At 38.1% G+C, this 18,617-nt stretch overlaps 1 protein-coding gene across 6 annotated transcripts in view; it reads right to left on the bottom strand.

The window, feature by feature from the left end:
• The window catches only part of CSMD3 (CUB and Sushi multiple domains 3), a 700,243-nt gene that overhangs the window by 204,984 nt on the left and 476,642 nt on the right, over positions 1-18,617 (bottom strand). For all 6 annotated transcript variants that reach the window (XR_013544184.1, XM_072999268.2, XM_072999267.2 and 3 more), the window contains 4 exons: positions 14,375-14,531; positions 12,822-13,013; positions 10,367-10,493; positions 7,365-7,567 (listed from right to left, as the gene is read on the bottom strand). Coding sequence is in view for 5 of the 6 variants with exons in the window: in XM_072999268.2 (XP_072855369.2) it covers positions 7,365-7,567; positions 10,367-10,493; positions 12,822-13,013; positions 14,375-14,531 (679 nt within the window). In the remaining variant the exon portion in view is untranslated. The remainder of the gene's footprint in view (positions 1-7,364; positions 7,568-10,366; positions 10,494-12,821; positions 13,014-14,374; positions 14,532-18,617) is intronic.

Raw genomic sequence — 18,617 nt, forward strand, 5'->3', positions numbered from 1 at the left:
AGAGAACTGGGTTTGCAGACATTCTTAGAACACATATGTTTAACAAGCATATTTCAAATATGCATATTTTAATCAGATGTCCTTTCCCAAGTTCCAACATGAAATATTTATTCAGTCAGATTTGGACCAGGCAATGTAGATTTCAGAATAGTGATTTCTGAGGGGAAATCCTAAAAAAGAAACCAACAACCTGAAGCAGGGATTCTCCCCTCCTCTCTAGCTATCAGGTTTCACCCAGCAGGAGATGTTATTACTTCACTGCAGCGGGGTAGGCCTAGATCATTCGTATCCAATAAACTCTACTGTGTCTCTGGATGCAGTAACAATTGTGAGAACTGAGAGGAGACAGTGGTACAACAGCAAACCAAAACCATAATCTAGAAGTAACTGCGGAGTTGAGATAACTCTCCAGACTGGAGAGAAGAAATATGAGGATATGCTTTCCAGTCAAATGTTACACTGAGAAGGATAGGAATGTAGGAATTCCAATCTGCCCGGAACACAATGGCTCTTTACTAGTATCCATCCACCACAGAGTTACTACAACTCTGTTACTGAATCATGAAAACAAATGTGGACTCCCCATATCCCTTCCCATTCCTCAGATTCCAATTTGAATACCTGGAACATTCTAGATCTATGGCAAACTCCATGAGTCTTGAGCCACATAACTTTCACTTTGAAACATGAGTCAACAACATAACATGGCAAAAAAAAACCCCAACAACAACCAAACACCTATTTATTTATTTATTTATTTATTTATTTATTTATTTATTTATTTATTTATTTATTTATTTATTTATTTATTTATTTATTTATTTATTTTATTTATATCCCGCCTATCTGGTCGGGTCAGGACCACTCTAGGAGGCTAACAATCTAACATGATACTCAACAGAAGTATAGTGTCCAAATCAAGGGACTTAATAGTACCACACTATTCTGCATTAGTTAGACCTCACCTGGACTACTATGTCCAGTTATGGAGATCACAGCTTAAGAAGGATATTGAGGTGTAACATTTATAGAGGAGGGGTATCAGGACAATAAAAGGGTTGGAACCCAAGCCCTATGAGGAATGGTTGAGAGAGTTGGACATGTTGACTGTGCTGAAGAGAAGACTGAGAGGCGATACAATAGCTATCTTCAAATATTTGAAAGACTGTTAGGTTGTATTCTGCAGCTCCAGAGAATGGATTTAAATTACAGGAAAAGAGACATGGACTCAACATAAATGTTGAAACGTTCCTTCTAAGAGTTGCTACCAGCAATGCATTTTGCAATAATGGAACAAGTTTCTGTTTGCTACAGAATGCAGATTTTGTCTTTCAGCCTCATACAGTCTTTGATAGAGAATTGTAGATGCTTTTTTTACAACATTATGACAGAACAGAATGGGGAATAGCAATATTTGACATAATTTAATGAATATGAATCTTCTTTTCTTTGGTTTATTAGAGATAAGATTAAAGAGAATAGTTAAGACTAGACTATTGACATTAAAGGATAATGAAAATTAGTTAGTTATAACAAAGAGAATTACACTGATTGTATTACCATATATATATTTCTAAGAATCAGAAATCAACAGATAGATGCATATAAAATGAAGTTTTCAGTTAAACATTTAAAGGGCTCATAAACTTACATAGGACTTCAAAACTGCATCTTAAAGTCTGTTGTCTTTTTCCCCTTTATACAATTAAGTTTATTTGTTTCTTTTATTGCTGGCAAAAATGATAAATTGGAACAACTCTGTCAGCTTGATTTAATACCAAATTGTTTTACAGAGGCGGTGCACACATCAGCATAACATCAAAGTAATTTATAGTAGGATATAAAATTTCATTGGGTAGAGCCTATTTGATTCAATATTTCAATTGAAAGAAAATGATACAATGAACGGCAGCTATAGCGATATCAAAGAAAATTGCGATACTACCACAATGTCAAAATGTGTGCTGGTTTATTCTTTTTTATGGGAAGCCAACATTAATTTTATAATTATTTAAAGATGAAAAATGATGTAATGATTTAAAGATGAAAAAACAAATACTTTAACAGGCTTGAGTGCCTAGAGTGGTCACAATTGACTAGATAGGCGGGATATAAATGAAATAAATAAATAAATAAATAAATAAATAAATAAATAAATAAATAAATAAATAAATAAATAAATAAATAAATTCTATAAAAACACTGGACTGGGCAGTTTTGTTAGCTAGTGCAACTTAGAACTTGGAGCTGCCATGTTAAAAAATAAACAACATTATAATTACTCCTTACTTATTTATGTAACAAGATGCAACAATATTAATTTTTATCCACATCTTTACGACCACTCCCCTCCGAATTGTTACTTCTCTACACATAAGGAGCTGCAAGTGTTATCAGTTACCCAGAGAGATGTTTTGTTCTGTTTTCAACTCAGAAGAAATATTGCTGAGAGCAGTGTGAGACCTTTTTCTTTTCTCTGACAAACACACAGATCAGGAAAGATAGGAGATAGCCAATGACAGACTATATTGGGTGGTCTGTTAATTGCTCTGTTAATTGGATGATCCAGGAAATTGGGGGGTGGCTACTTCCCACATTTCCTGGACTGATAAAAACCAGAGAGGAAGAACAGATAGGATACTACATCACTTTAAGTGGCCTAGGTCTCTTTATTTTTCACTCAAAGAGACAAACGAAATATATAGATCCCATCCTTCATACATAATTAAAGGCAAATGATATGGTGGCACCTTAAATACTAACTTTTATGTATTTTAATGTGTCCTTTTGCAGACAAGTCCAATTCATCAGACTAGTCCACAAAAGCTCAAATTAAATTTATGTATATAAGTTGGCAGGGACTTGGTGGCGCTGCGGGTTACACCGCAGAAGCCTTTGTGCTGTAAGGTCTGTAGATCTTCAGCTGTAAGATCGAATCCACATGAGGGAGTGAGTGCCCATCGCTTGTCCCAGCTCCCGCTAAACTAGCGGTTTGAAAGCATGCAAATGTGAGTAGATAAATGGGGACCATCTCAGTGGGAAGGTAACAGCGTTCTGTGTCTAAGTTGCACTGGCCATGTGACCACGGAAGATTGTCTTTGGACAAAACTATGGCTCTATGGCTTGGAGACAGGGATGAGCACCACCCCCTAGAGTCAAACACGACTGGACAACAATTGTCAAGGGGAACCTTTACCTTTAACCTTTACCTTTATATATAAGTTAGCCTTTAAAGTGCCACCATACTTCTTTTTAAAAAACTTTTTTCTTCTATTTTGCTTTTACCTATAATGCTTGCACAGACTAACACAACTGCTCCTACAACTATAATAATTTATGTATCAAAATCCAAAATAATGAGATAATTGATGATGCAGATAATACTAATTTAATTAATTGCTACTGAAAATAAAATTCAAAGGTTTAGTGAAGTCCAATACATAATTTTAAACCAAAATCTACACAAAGTACAGGATATGCAGGTTGTGTAAGAATCTTTTTTTGAAAATTAAGAATCTTTTTTGAAAATTGGTCAGGTGAAAAAGGGGAAGGGTCAAACATTTTTAATAATTAGCTGGAAAAGTTACTTGCACTAGAAGCAGCATGCCTTGTACATCTGTTATGTAAAGTTCTGTGTAACTAGCCTAACTCATTTTTCCTATGGCCACAACACCTGGTTATAAAGTCAGGACCATCATGGTGTAACAAGTTTAGGGAGCCAATGGTATGAAAACAATGTCAGTTAGTAGTTATTTTGGCTAAATGGATCTTCATTTTTTCAGATACAGTAGTCTTGTATATGTTAGGTGTTACAACAGTTAAGAAAGGATATTGACGTCATGTGTCGCCACAGAGGTATCTGACCAAAAAGCCACAGGAACACCAAAATCTATTCTGATTCTAGCCCTGCTCAATAAAGTTCAGGGAGGTACACTTTTTCACACCATCTTCAGTTACATTTATTACAGTGGAAGACCAGCATAAGCTGCACTTTAAGGACTACCAAGTTTTATTTAGCATTGGCTTTTGTGAATTACAACCCACTTCTTCAGCTTTATCTGAAGCTGCAACTCAACAAATGTGCCACAGTTCACACAAAAAAAGTAATTTAAAAATTAGTCTTTAAGATGCTCCAAAACTTTTTACTGTTGTGGCAACAAGCTAACATGGCTACTCTTGTAGAAATATTTGCAATGAGTTGATTCTCTAGCAATATATTTGGATGGTCTAGTTCAGTGGTTCTTAACCTTTGTTACTCGGATGTTTTTGAACTGCAACTCCCAGAAACCCCAGCCAGCACAGTTGGGAGTTGCAGTCCAAAACTCCTGAGTAACCCAAGGTTAAGAACCAGTGGTCTAGTTTGTTTCAAGAACAAAACAACACAAAAACACAAAACCCTGCTTGACAGCTTTCATTCAAGAAATCCCAACACAATGTATTTCTCTGTACATAGAATGAAAAGAAAAGGGGAAGTAGAATACATGCAATATTCCAAATCTTCAAAGAACTTTGGCTGTCAACAATTCAAAGCCATTGAATCATAGTAAAGATTACTATGGCAACATACTGAATATCTTGCACTCCATTTGGATCAGATGTCAACTTTAAAAGAATTTAATGAAAGAGAAAGGATTAACAAAAGAGAAAGGATTAATGAGAAAGATGAAGAGAATTCTCTCAGAAATTGAGTGAAAGAGTATTTCCACTCTTTGATAACATGATTCTGCATTTGGATCAGATTAAAAAAACATTTCAGTAGCTTAATAAAATATAGCTTTACTTCATGAAAAATTAGTTTGAGGATCTAGAATAATTTCAATTAGGAAAAGGCCAGCATATATATCAGGCTGACTAATTTTATCTTGAAAGGACAAACTTTAATCTTAGATAAGCATTTCTAAATTTATTGCACATGACAACTGACAAATGTATCTGGATTTGAGAAGAGCTAATTAATATACCTGGCATTCGATTTGACTTTTACAGTCACCACCTGAAAGGCAATCTGGTTGACAATGTGTTAACCTGATATAGTCCACTTTTACCGTTATTATTTTCTCATGTAGTCAATATAAAGAAGTAAGAAGCCTTGCTTCTCCCTATATAACAGTAATGACTGAGTGAATCATTATCATAATCATCTTAGAAGTGCAGTGTTGTAAGGGACCCTATGGATCATAGAATTCAACCCCTGTTATGGAAGCACAGTGGGGAATTCAACTTCCAACCTCTGGGTCCAGAGCCAGATACCTATACCACTGAGCTATCCAGCATTTCAGTTAGGTAGATAAGTTTACAGCATCATACACCAGCTGAAACAATGGACAGGAGGATGTTAAAAAAGATAACAGCTTATCATCCAGGAATACACGTATGTACCAAAATGTAAGACAGGCAGCACACTACCTTTGTTCCAAAGTTACTTCCAAAGCTGGACATTCTTCTCACGTCTCTTTCTGAATGTTGATGAGTATTGATAAATGATTATTTACATATCCCATTGATATAGGATTCTGATCTTAAAGGTTCAACTATGTTGTAAATAATCATGCTATTTTTTTTCAAATTTGCCGTCAAGAAGTCCCACTCTAGTCTATCAAACAGCTTTTCTGGGTCCAGAAAAAAGAAAAGCAGCCGTTTCTTGTTTTCTCTATGAGATCGTAATCCGTTCTATTAGCTATTATTTCTATATTTCTTTGCATTTTTCAATTCTTTCAATCTGGTCTGATAAAAATGGATATAATTATAAATGATATTTTTCAACTTTCTGACAAAGATGGATGTCCACTTTTTTTATCCTGAGTGAGCAAAGTCATTTAATAATATCTATGACTGAGATAGCTGAAGATTTTTGCTAGTCTTCACACTTACTTCTGTTGACTCTGTTGGCAACTGAAAACATTTCCTATCATTTTATATAATAGCACAAATTTTCCCCAAAAAATCAGGTAAATTTAACTGACAAACGCATATGGAGTTGCAGTTTTATTCCTTATTTAATTTTGTTTTGGTTCTCTAATTCCTTTTCTTCTGCTATTGGAGATTCAAACACATTCAAATATTAATTGAAAAGCTTAGAAATCGTAGTCTTTGGAAAGACATCATTTTTGCAGCTGGTAAATTTGTGCTGCATTTCATTCTTGATAGAACTGCTGTATCAGTTCTATGGTTTATTTTGAATCTTCTTCTTACGCATTCCTCAGTCTTGAGAGACTATGGTAATGTGCTCTGAGCTGGAGTGTCTTCTCCGGAGCACAAAGCCTGGGTAAAATCATATGGAGGATAGGCTGTTACCCAAGCAGCAAATCCCCCCTCTCCACATTGCTGAAATAGTCCAATGGAAAGGCAAGAGCCAATACAACTGATTCCAGCAACGTCGCAGGAGTTGGCAGAATGACATGAACTGCCTTCAGGACTCTAGCTCTGGATTTTGCCTCTAGGTTAACTCCTGAAGCCTTTTCCATCAGTGGATATAGCCACAAGGCAGTGGAGGTTTGAAATTGGAGTTTTCCTTCTCCTTCCAAGGCTGACGAGCCCCACCTACCTGGAACTGGATTATGCCACCAGATATCCAGAGGCTATAACTCCAAGGTCTACCACAGCTAAAGTAAAAGTAAAAGTGAAAAAGAAGTGTGCTGCTTATATACCACCCCATAGCGCTTCAAGCACTTTCTTGGCAGTTTACAAGTTAATTATGCAGGCTACACATTGACACCCCACCCCCCCGCAAGCTGAGTACTCATTTTATCAACCTCAGAAGGACAGAAGGCTGAGTCAACCTTGAGCTGGCTACCTGGGATTGAACCCCAGGTCGTGAGCACAGTTTTAGCTGTAATACAGCAGTTTAACCATTGTGCAAATGGCGGTGCCGGGCTCACACAGGCACACAGGAGCACATGCGCAGGCGCAAAGAGGTGCATGAGTGTGTGGGGGAGCGTATTGCACTAAACTTATTTTACCAAAGGAATTTGTATTTGAACTTTTTTCTCTCTCATTAACTTAGCTAAGAATGCTATTCTTTTACACTATTGGAATATCACAACACAGCTTTAAAACAGCGTAGAAGTTTTTCCCAAGAGGGCTCACACAACAACTCAAATACCATCTTACTACAATGTGATGTTTAAATTGATTCCGTTCAGAATGGAACTTATTACAAGGTAAATGTAAATGCAAACAAATGCTCAGTCAGGGAATAGTAAACAACTTCTGTGCATTCTGTACCAAGAGAAGCCTGGAAAGGATCACTGAAGTTTGAATTGACTTGATGACATGCAACTATTTTTGCTATTAGTCAGCTGAGAACAATGCTAGAGCCACATACACAAACATATATACATGCACAGGCAAACACAAAAGCTTACTTGAGAACTGAATGGCAAATCCAGATTTGCTGATATAAAAGTCTGTATCAAATTGGATGGTAACCACGTTGAGAGTGCTGTGGATGCCTTCGGGAATAAGAGAGCCACTAATTTCTTTTAAAAGCATGTCATTTTCAGGCGGACCATCCCAGACACGTAGAATGTCATGTGAGGCTTCAGTATCGAAGGCAAGAAATTGGAGGCTGTGAAGAGACCAATGATTTATCATTCCACGGGATTTCTAACAAGATAATTTTCAAAGGGGTATTCATGTTAGTCTATACAAGCATATCAACAAGAAAAACAAGGAAACAGAAGAAGAAGAAGAAGAAGAAGAAGAAGAAGAAGAAGAAGAAGAAGAAGAAGAAGAAGAAGAAGAAAATAAAGATATGCCACCTTAAAGATTAACTACTGTATTTTAATGTGAGCTTTCATGGATCATGTCTGCTTCTTCAGACATAAAAAGAATAAAGAGACTCCATAGCAACATAGTCATACAAGGCCCTAAGATACAGGAATATGGTGCTTTATTACACTCAAGTTGCATTTCACACCTAGTAATGACTTAGAACTCGTTTGGTAGTCAGTTTTTTTTTTCCTTTTTAAGCTTTGTTCTGTAAAGTGCAAATATGATTAGTGGCTCAAGCAAACAACAACAGAAACAATATGTGTTGAGTTAGGAATCGTTGGTTATACATTTGAAGCTTCTTCTATAAAGTCGGCTGTGGTTAGTTGGCTAGGAAAATGACAGCAGATAACAACATAATTATTATAGTTGCGAAAGAGAAAGAAAAATGGTGTTTAGATTACATTTATTGCAAAGAGATTTCATGCCACTGCTTGAGAGGGGAGAGTATTCCAGGACATGAGAATGAGAAACCTATCTGGGTCCTAGGCAGAATTCCAGAAACACTATTACTATTCTAGAGAAGGGGACTCTGTTATTATTTTATCATATTCTACTCTGCAACACATTTTCTGCCTGTCATCATGAAGAGCAGCTGCTGCAGCAACTGTATATACAGCTCAACTGGTGAACACTGTAGGACCTGGGACTCATTGTACATCTGCTTCCTGGGCAGAGTTCCAAGGGGAAAAAATCAGCCATCCTACATCACTCCTTAGCAACAGGTATTCTAAAACATGGATATCTGTAAACATAAAGTCTTTTGGTTTTTTTATTTTTATTTAGATGTTATGGAATTAGAGCTTCAGTTTTGGCTTCTGTTAAAGTTTTATGTTTACAGTAGCCTTATTTGGGCACTCCCCCTCACACAATTTAAATAGCATGAAAGAGAGTTGAATTGTGTTGGCCTACTCTTTCTTCTCAGGTGTAGAAAGCTTGATGCTTGCTGATTTCACACAGGTTTCCTATGAAATTTAGAACCAATATCATTTGGATTCTACATCACACAGTGAACCTATATGTGCTATTCAGTCAGTCACTCTTTCATTTTTCATCTCTCCTTTCTCCAATAATTGTTGAATAAACCAGGTCCTTTGCTACAGACCTCCATTATGAATCATATGGAAGGTAGTAACAGCCAAGAGATGGATAAATGGCAGAGGGCAAGATCCTGACATATCCCTACTTTCCTCCGTGCAGCTCTAACCTCACAAGGGCTTCAGCATCTGAACTGGCACTATTTAGTACCCAGAGAAGTACTTTTCATGCCGTATGATTTGGCCTCTTGCATCTCCAATCCATTTGACTGCCTTTGGGTAGGATCTATTTAGGAACAATGCTGATGATGTATTAAAAAGTACTTTAAGTTTCTCTAAGTTCATGAGATAGAATAGAATCCAAGGTAAAGAAATAATCACTGAATACTCACTGCCTAGGATAAACGTCTCAGCCATACTTATACATTTGCATCAGCATGTGCAACACAAACACTGTTTCTCAAAGGCAGTAAAATCTTACATGCGTCCGCTCAGAAATACACCCCACTGGGTTGAGATGTACCCTATGGTGTATACAATTATAGTGTTAAGCTAATAAGTATATGCCCAAATAAATTCCAGTTAAATTATTAGTGACAGCACAGTGCAGATTTCCTATTTTGAATCTCAGTTATCCCAAATACTAGGGCTGTTCACTGGCTTCAGATGACTGACAAATATTGGTTGAAACTGGGGCTGTTTGTGTCAACCAAGAGATGGTCCTGATCAAAGTGGATGAGGTAGGTTATGAGATAGCAAAATATGATAAAGCCAGGCAAGGAGCTGTGTTTCAATGATGAAAGCATCTTCCCTACATTTTTACTCACTCAATGTGTGATGAGGGTCCTGAGAGAAGATATTGGAGTTTTATATGTTCTTGTATGTTATGTTCAATTCAGTTTGCTCAGGGGCTAGTTAGGATAGTGTAAGTGCTGTACTGGCTTTTTAGCTTCACTTTGATTATGTGTGTGATTGCAATGTGGGTTGTATTTTTGCCTAGGTTTTGAGTGAATAGGCTTTAGAAACTCTGTGCATGACAGGGTCTTCCTTTCTCCCCATCCTAACCTCTACATCCTAGTTTCCAGGTTTTCTGTATCAGAAACCTCTCTTCAAACTCCTCACTGCTCATATAGGAAAACAACAACAACAATGAGCAGAACTGGGCTATTGGTTTACCAAATAGGAAAACAATGAAGAAATTTTTTTGCAGCTGGCATGTTTCAAGATCCAAAGAGCTTCATGTATGCATTTTGATATGGTGTATTCTCTCTTTGTGGTCTACCGTCTTGCCTTATGCTGTGATAATGCACCCCTCCCCCAAATTACAGCTTTCCAATGGTCCCCATCAACTATCAAGTGAATGGCAGTTTCAGAGATACAACATCTAAAGAACAATCTCTGTGTGGGAACTGACTTGAGCAATCATCACAGCAAATTGAACTGGACACTAGTCACAGCTGACTGAATTGGGCACCAATCTGAGGCTCCAAATCAGAAACCAGTTTAGATCAGGGACTACACAGAGGTCTGAAAAAAGACTTAAGGTAACACTGGAGTACCTGACAATATTTCCTGGATCAACTTCAATCATCCACATACACCGCAGATTATTGTCATAGGGAAAAGGATAGCCAGGAGATAGGATTCTTCCAGATGATTCTCCTTTAAAACGACCTCCACATTCAGCTGATGAAAACAAAGTATACATTAGAAATTACTTCTGGTAAAGTTTCTGCTAGCAATTCTGTTTTGCCTATATTTATACCAATTAATACCTCTTTGTAAAACAGCTTATAACTAAAAAGTAAAGACATTGCATACAGGGCTGAAAAGCCACTCAAGTTACATGAGCTGCAGATCAGGCATGGACAATACAACAGTCCAGTAACCCACATCATTATCTAGCTGACTAGATCCAAGCTATCTAAAAGATAGTATCTCCCTTTATGTCATGTAGGCATCTTCAGTCTCGAGAGACCATGGGAACATGCTCTGAATGGAAGACTTGGAACACCCTGTAGTGTGGCTGAGAAGACCAATTCGAGAGTGACAATCCCTTCCACACTGAAGACAAATACAATCTGTCCCCTGTCCAGCTCCCTGATTTTGCTGGTTTCGGGACTGCCTCTTTGCCTCGGCCTGCTGGACAAGGCTCTCTAGCTATCCACTGGAAAAAGCAATGTCTGGCAAGTGCTTCCGTTTGTTCTGTGCCCAGAAGTTTTTAACCTGAGAAGATTGTCTGCGGAGAATGTTAGACTATTGAAGCTTTGAAGATTCTCCTGACCCTTTCATGACCTTCAACCACAGGCCGCTTGTGACTGGAGCAGCCCTCTCAAAAAAACAAAACAAAACAAAACAAAAAAACACCTCTGTGGCGACCCTTCTCCTCAGTCCACAGTAATTCCTGTTCCAAGAAAACTCTGCCATTCAGAACCTAGCATTCACAGAAATAGATTTACAGGAGTGAATGTCTTGCTCACATCCAAAGCTTTCACATTAAACAAAAGGAAAAGTATAAGCGATAGAAAAATGTAGGTAGGTTCTGAATATTTGGTTAATTTGCTAAGCAAGACAAAATGAACTGCACAGCTGAGCGATGTCTGGAACTACAAAGAGTGTTTCAAGGCAGGGTTCCATCTTTAATTCTACTGCATTCAAGATACAATCAAGGAAATAGGAAAATAGGAGATTAAACATGATTGGATAGGTTTGCTTGAAATCACCTCCCATCTATGAACATCTCTCTCTCCCTTATATTTCATAGGACAATGAGATACTTTATTTCAGAACTGAAAGCATCACTGTAACAAGGAGATAAAATCCACAATATGCACATCTAAATGGGAATATTTTCTGTAGATGTTTTGTAAATATTTTGTAAATATATCTTAACAGATATTCATACAGCAGAGAAAAAAAGTCCTAATCTAAAAAAAAATGGGAGCATATCTACTCATTTATAGGAAACAGCCAGCTTGAGCTCAGAAAGTCTCTTTAAAATATCTTTAGTGGTTCAAGATAATTGTTCTGATCGATTATGAAAGCACTGAACACATACATTAGCCCCACACCCTGTGTTGCTACTTGAAACACCTGGAACTGAGCAAATAATGATTGATTATCCATGTGAGAACATGAAAAAACTTTTTAGGCTTTCTGGGTCACATGAACAGCCTACAAGGGATGACAGATTTCCCCTCTTCATACTCTCACTTTTGTGTAATTCAAGTGAGACATGCATAGTTCCGTCTTGTGTGCAACACACATGCTTTCATAACAAGTGAATAGGTCTCCTGTCCTATTATGGTTATAGATGCTGTAGAACTATGTGACAATGCTAATGGATCAGAAAGCTCCAACTGCAAGTCGGATTTTGTGTATCCATTCTTAGCACACTTTCATTGATCTCAGCCGAAACCAACATCAAGACAAGTTTTAAGATGACTCCTTTAAAGCACATACGGCATGTGATTTTTCAAACATTTATAGCTGACTGGATCTCTATTTTATTATAGATGGCAAACAAATGCCCTCAACTCCAGTAGCTTTGCAAATTCTGCAGCTACCTCAACTCTTCTAACCTCCCTCTTCAAATATCCACTCACCACACTTGCTCCATGGTAGGGCACTAGTCTAATGCATTGTCCTTTATTCCCCTAAATACTACTTACTAGAGAAAGTAGCCTGGTATATTTTCCAATGCTAAAAGGGACAACGAATCCTGTTGAACTAGTAGACCCAGGATGACAAGGGCTCAATTCTTGTACTCTGCAATATTCTAGAATAAGGCTCAGAAGAGCAAGTTCTCTACTCTGCGCTGCTGAGGTACAAACTGACTGGAAGACCTTAGATAAATTGCCCTACTTATCTCGAAGACTTTTTGTGAGACTAAAGGCAAGACCATATAAGTTCCCCTGGGCACCTTGGTGGAAAGACATGGTAAAACAAGAGAAAAACAAGGAATTAACATTTTTCTATTTCTTTTACAAATAATGCCAAACAGAAATTTATTACCAATACAAGATGGTAGAGGATAATCCCATGCCCTTCTTTCTCCTGTCATGCACTTAAGAAGGCTACTTCCATGGAGGGTGTAACCAGGATTGCATCCATAAATGATGGTGCTGCCAGCGAAATGGCCTTGGTCGCTTATCTTGTACCCAAACTGTGGAACACCAGGATCCTCACAATGAGAAAGTTCAAAACCTACAATAAAAACAAAAACAGCCATTTTAGTAGATTTGGGATTTCTGCTTAATGCAAATATTTCCTTTTGGGGGCTTTTACATATCACATGGAGGGACAGGCTCCTGTTTACACAAATGTAGGAGAGACTGCCTTCTCCTTATAATCTATTTCAGATGATTTCTCTAGGCAGCCCAGTATTGTTTACTCTACTGGCAGTTGTCTAACAAATAACTGCTAACAAACTGAGATTTGTTAGTTTAAATATATGACTTGCCTCTGTCAGAGCTTGACAATAACTATTTAGGGGGAAAAAGTCATTTGTGACAAAGGTGTAACTGAGTTACACAAATAGTATTGCAACCCTTTTATGGTGCAACAGTAACTTATTTAGTTACTTTAATTTATAGCGTGACTACATACAGTAAGTGTGTTCTGTAACATAGGCAAGTAGTCTGTGTTTTTTTGATGCTGGTGATGGAATAGCATCCAGTACTCCCTCATGACCTCCTCTCTAAATACTAACCAGATATATACCCACTCAGCTAGCAAAATCAAGTAAGATTGGCTTGATCAGAGCAATATGGTGGTAACCAAAAGTTAATGTAAATGTAATTTTTAAAAAGTAGCTTTTCAAGTTGTGTCCATTTCGGAAAAATTCTGCTCAAAAATTTAATTCAAATATAAACTCAATGCAACTAAAATTTCAAAGGAAACTGGTTTGAAACGACTGTTTAGAGTTACAGGATGACTGCTTTCAGATGTATAATAATGGATTTGTACGGCTAATGAAAAAATATATATTCTTTCCACTTGTTGCTGTTACAGACGGTGTGTGCTGATGATGTAAAAACTTTGTCTGGGGTCTAAATTTACATAATCTTTAGCATTGCTCAGACATTTGCCTGATCACATGAAGGGCTAAATTTATGACCACAATAGGGAAATACATGTAAGTCCTGCTTCTGAATGTCTCCGCCATCCAGAAGTCAATTAGACCTTTGCATGTTAAGTGCAAAGGCCTGAATAAGATTCTGTAGGAGTACTCAGGTGAATATGGTTTCAGAACTGCTGTTTCTGGGAACCAAATAAAGCAGGGAGGTCTGTAATCATCCTTAGGAATCTTTTGGTCTTTTTTTCAGATCCTTGGGCTCAGCATGCTATGTGACACATGGTGAATGTTTGGGGATGAAGGTTATTTGCATCTCAGAGTCATTTATCTCATCAATATATACCTAACATTACTTCTCTAGTACCTGACAGAACATTATTAGTTCAGCATGAGTTTGGACACTCTAATCTTAGCATGTGGAGTGGGGAGAAGGGGGGGCTCATAGACATTCTTTACCCTACCCTTTGTTGTTGTTTTCTCACATACGTACTGGTATAAACAAGTTGAAAACCTTCGTCTGTTCCCTCAGAATCTGAATTAAACTCAAGCCAAATATGATTCGAAGTACTGCTGAGCGTCAGTCCTCGCAGTGAAGCTCCAGTAAATGCACCCAGTAAATGTGCGGTATTATCCTTCCCATCATATATCTATAAAAGAAAATGGACTTGGATAATTTAAATAAGCAAAAGAGGGAAATCTGCAAAACAAGCCTTGCATTTCAATCATGAGACAGATCAGGATTGCTGAATTTTCTTTTGTATGTTGACAGAAGGTAGTCTCTTGTAAGCATGAACCTTAGTCTTTTTAAACTGGTTGAATTTGCTATTTTTTTAAATACACTACCATAGCCAGTAGCAGGGCTTTCCAGTTTGACTATCTGTGTTTGATTTCTTATTGTAAATATTTTGATAGTGATATCCAGTGTAATAAATAAGCATTCTGTCCATCAGTCTGTATGCTAGTCCTAGAAGTACATAATGAACAAACCCAATGTTCTTGCACTCACATGTGAAAACTCCCATTCCACAGTTTACTAAATAGAGAACAAAAAGGAAATGAGAAGATTACCGTGGAACATAATATCTGTAATTGTAAGTCAGTTGGACAATGTGATCTATATGTAAATAGGAAGTCAATGCTATTTATTTAAATACAGGTATTTCATTTCTGGTAGGCTAAGCAGTCCGGGACTCCAGCACCCTCTCAACTACACAGATACTCTGAAATTGCACAGTGATGAAGAGATTTCAGTGACAGACTACTCACATGATAGCATTTTGCCAGTTCCAAAAGCAGATACCAATTCCAAAGTGCTCTCACATTTCATTTCTTCCTTACAGAATTAAGGAGCAACTGGATTACTCATAAAGTGCTGTGTATTGTAGTTAGAACCATTATATAATAAATTCATTTGCACTTGAGTACATTATGCTTTTCATTCAGAATACATTGGGGAAAAATACCAGTAAAAGCCTTACATACTGGAAGGTCTCTTTCAGAGGCCCTGCTTCTGTAACTCATCTTTATAAACATTCTATTTTTTTTCTTGTTGAAATTAATTTTGTTTGTTAGGGCCCAGTTCTCCAGTCTGTTGATGTCATCCTGAATCCTTATTATTTCTTCTTAAGTATTAATTACCCATTCCACTTTGGTGTCATCTGCAAATTTGATAAGCATCCTCTCCACACCCTCATCTAAATTATTCATAAATGAATTGACAACAGGTCAAGCTGAAACCCTAAGCCTACTGTTCCTTCTCTATAAAGATATCAATGAAGGATTGCTGAGCATTCTCTGGGTGCAGCCTGTGAATCTTCTACAAATTCAATCTAGAGTAACATTTTAGAACAGTAACATCCTAGGAAGCAATAAAATTTGGAAAACAGAACTGCCCAATTGTCCTGGGAAAATCATCATCATAATCCTCATTGACTTCTGGTCATGATAGCTAAACTGAACATTTATGTAGTCGTGAAGTAATCCACAGAGTTCTAGGAATTAGCCCAAGAAAACCACAGCATAGAAAAACAAAACAGGGTCATACTGAATTGTTATTTAACTCTTAATAATGACTACTGATTAGCAGGTAATGACGCCCACACAACAAATCTATCTAGACAGAAGCACTCTTCTCTTCTATTAAACAGATTATTCACTATCTTTAGCCATAACTGGGATAAGATGCTGGAGGAGATGGATCATTTGTCTGGTGTAGTTTTTTTTTAATGGACTTAACAGGCAGGAGAAACAAAAAAACCTAAGACACAAGAATCTCTCCCATATGAGAGACTCCCAGACTGATCGTATTTATTTGTTTGTTTCATTTGTTTAAACTTGTATCCCACTCATTTAATGGACAAGTCACTTATTTGATTTAGGTGTCACCATTGGGAGGGGTTATTATGCTCTATTTGCATGTTTTTGTTATTGTGCTATTGCATCTATACTGTATTTGGTGTTATGTCCAATTTTTGGTAAACCGCCCAGAGTTGTGGCTGGTCAGTAGATGGGCAGTATATAAATACAATTAACTCAGTCAAACTTTTCAAAAGGTTGCCCCATTAATTATTCTCTAGGTACACTGAGCATCAGTTTGTCTAACTGGATTCTTGTTTTTAAGTGATGGTTGGGTAAATTGTCAGGTATGCCATTCCCAATACTTTTCTAGACAACTCATGTTGAAAAGTTCTGCAGTGGATGAGTTTGAAACAGTTATTTGGAAACATTCTAACAGTTGGAATTTAACTCAGTATTATTTCATTCCTTCACAGCTGAATTCTGCACCATACTGCTTGTGCATACTATGTCCTAGTAGTACTATACACACTTACACTCAGTTGGTGAGAGCTACCAACCTATATTAAAAATGGCTCCACTGGAAAAAAAGGGAGGGAAGTAACCAAATGTTTCTAGAAATGACACAAAGTGAGGGAGGATCTCTCTCTCTCTCTCTCTCTCTCTCACACACACACACACACACACACACACACACACACACGCACACACACGCGCACATACACGCGTGCGCACACAAATAAGGACAATGAATGCTTACAGACTATAGAATACTGACTTTCCATTGGTGGGGTAGGATCGCAAACAATGATTGCATAAAACATTGTGGAAAAAGACATTGCTCGCTGGCTGGAAAAAAATGCAAAGGAGTATACTGAAACTAACATTTTATTGCAGCTCCATCCACCATCTATGTCTATAATCCATTCTATTCTATTCACAGTGCATGGAATTGACTTTCATAAAGGGATAAATGAGTTCTACAGGGCATTAAGTGACAGTCTTCTAAACTTTGTGTGCACCCCATCAACCCGGTTCCCTTGAGCACCGCTTGGGGACTCAGTTAACTTCACTGGATTTCCTTAGAATGCAGGTTCTGAAAAGCAGGAAGGAGAGCTTAGGCCCAGGAAACACTCCTCTTAGAGAAGGCTTGTATAGATGAGCAAAGAGTGGTCGTAAGACCAGATAGGCGGGATATAAATTGAATGAATGAATGAATACTGTAAATCAAAAGAAGTCAAGCTCAGCAGCTCATCTCTACCAGTCACTTCCCTCACTTGCCTCTTCAGAACTGCAGTGATGTCCAGGTTAACATAGACTTGTCCAGGCATGTGTCTGGAGTCTGACTCCTGTTGCAAGCAAACAACCAGGCAAGAATAAACAGCTTCCAGCATCTTCCTCACTTGCATCACCCCACACATCTTCTTCTTTGGAGGCAGGCAACAAATCTCTGCTGTCCCAATCCTGCCTTTTTATTCTCCTTGACTCCTATTTTCTCCAACTGTTTTTCATCAGGGAACTGTCTCTCTTTCAGCTGTGTAGACCTGATTTTGGGGCAGGGGCTCCCACCAGCTACCTGATATTTGTGTGCTGGGGCCAGATGGGTCACTAAGGGCAAGTGCCTGCAATCCCTCAAAGTGTGGTCCCACCAAAATACAGGAGAAAATTGCTTGCACGTTGGGCAGTCACTTTCTTGCCCTCTTTGACACATACACGCAGACAAAGAAATTCCCTTAGTAAGAGAATGAATGGAGTCAGTGAAGAATAGCCCATTAAGGCAAATGGGACACAGCTCAACTTCAGATTTCAGTTATCTGAGCCAGCACATTCTTGCCTGCCTCATTATCAGGGCCCAGGGAAACTGAAGAGAGAGCTTCTTTGTTGTTGTTGTTGTTGTTGTTGTTGTTGTTGTTGTTGTTGTTGTTGTTTAGTCATTAAGTCATGTCCGACTCTTCGTGACCCCACGAACCAGAGCACGCCAGGCCCTTCTGTCTTCCACTGCCTCCCAGAGTCTGGTCAAATTCATCTTGGTTGCTTCAATGACACTGTCCAACCATCTTGCCCTCTGTCATCCCCTTCTCCTCTGGCCTTCACTCTTTCCCAACACCAGCATCTTTTCCAGACAGTCTTTTCTTCTCATGAGATGCCCAAAGTATTGGAGCCTCAGATTCAGGATCCGTCCTTCCAGTGAGCACTCAGGTTGATTTCCTTCAAAATGGATAGGTTTGTTCTCCTTGCAGTCCAGGGGACTCTCAAGAGTCTCCTCCAGCCCCACAATTCAAAAGCATCAACTCTTCGGCGGTCAGCCTTCTTTATGGTCGAGCTCTCACTTTATGGTCCAGCCTTCTTTATGGTCCATCTCTAAGTAGCAGCTTAGAACCTTTCTAATTTGAGTGGAGCTATGAGCGGGTAGAGGCAGCATCTGAGTGAATGCCTCA

This window comes from Pogona vitticeps, chromosome 4 (assembly GCF_051106095.1).
Source record: "Pogona vitticeps strain Pit_001003342236 chromosome 4, PviZW2.1, whole genome shotgun sequence".
Taxonomy (NCBI): Eukaryota; Metazoa; Chordata; class Lepidosauria; order Squamata; family Agamidae; genus Pogona; species Pogona vitticeps.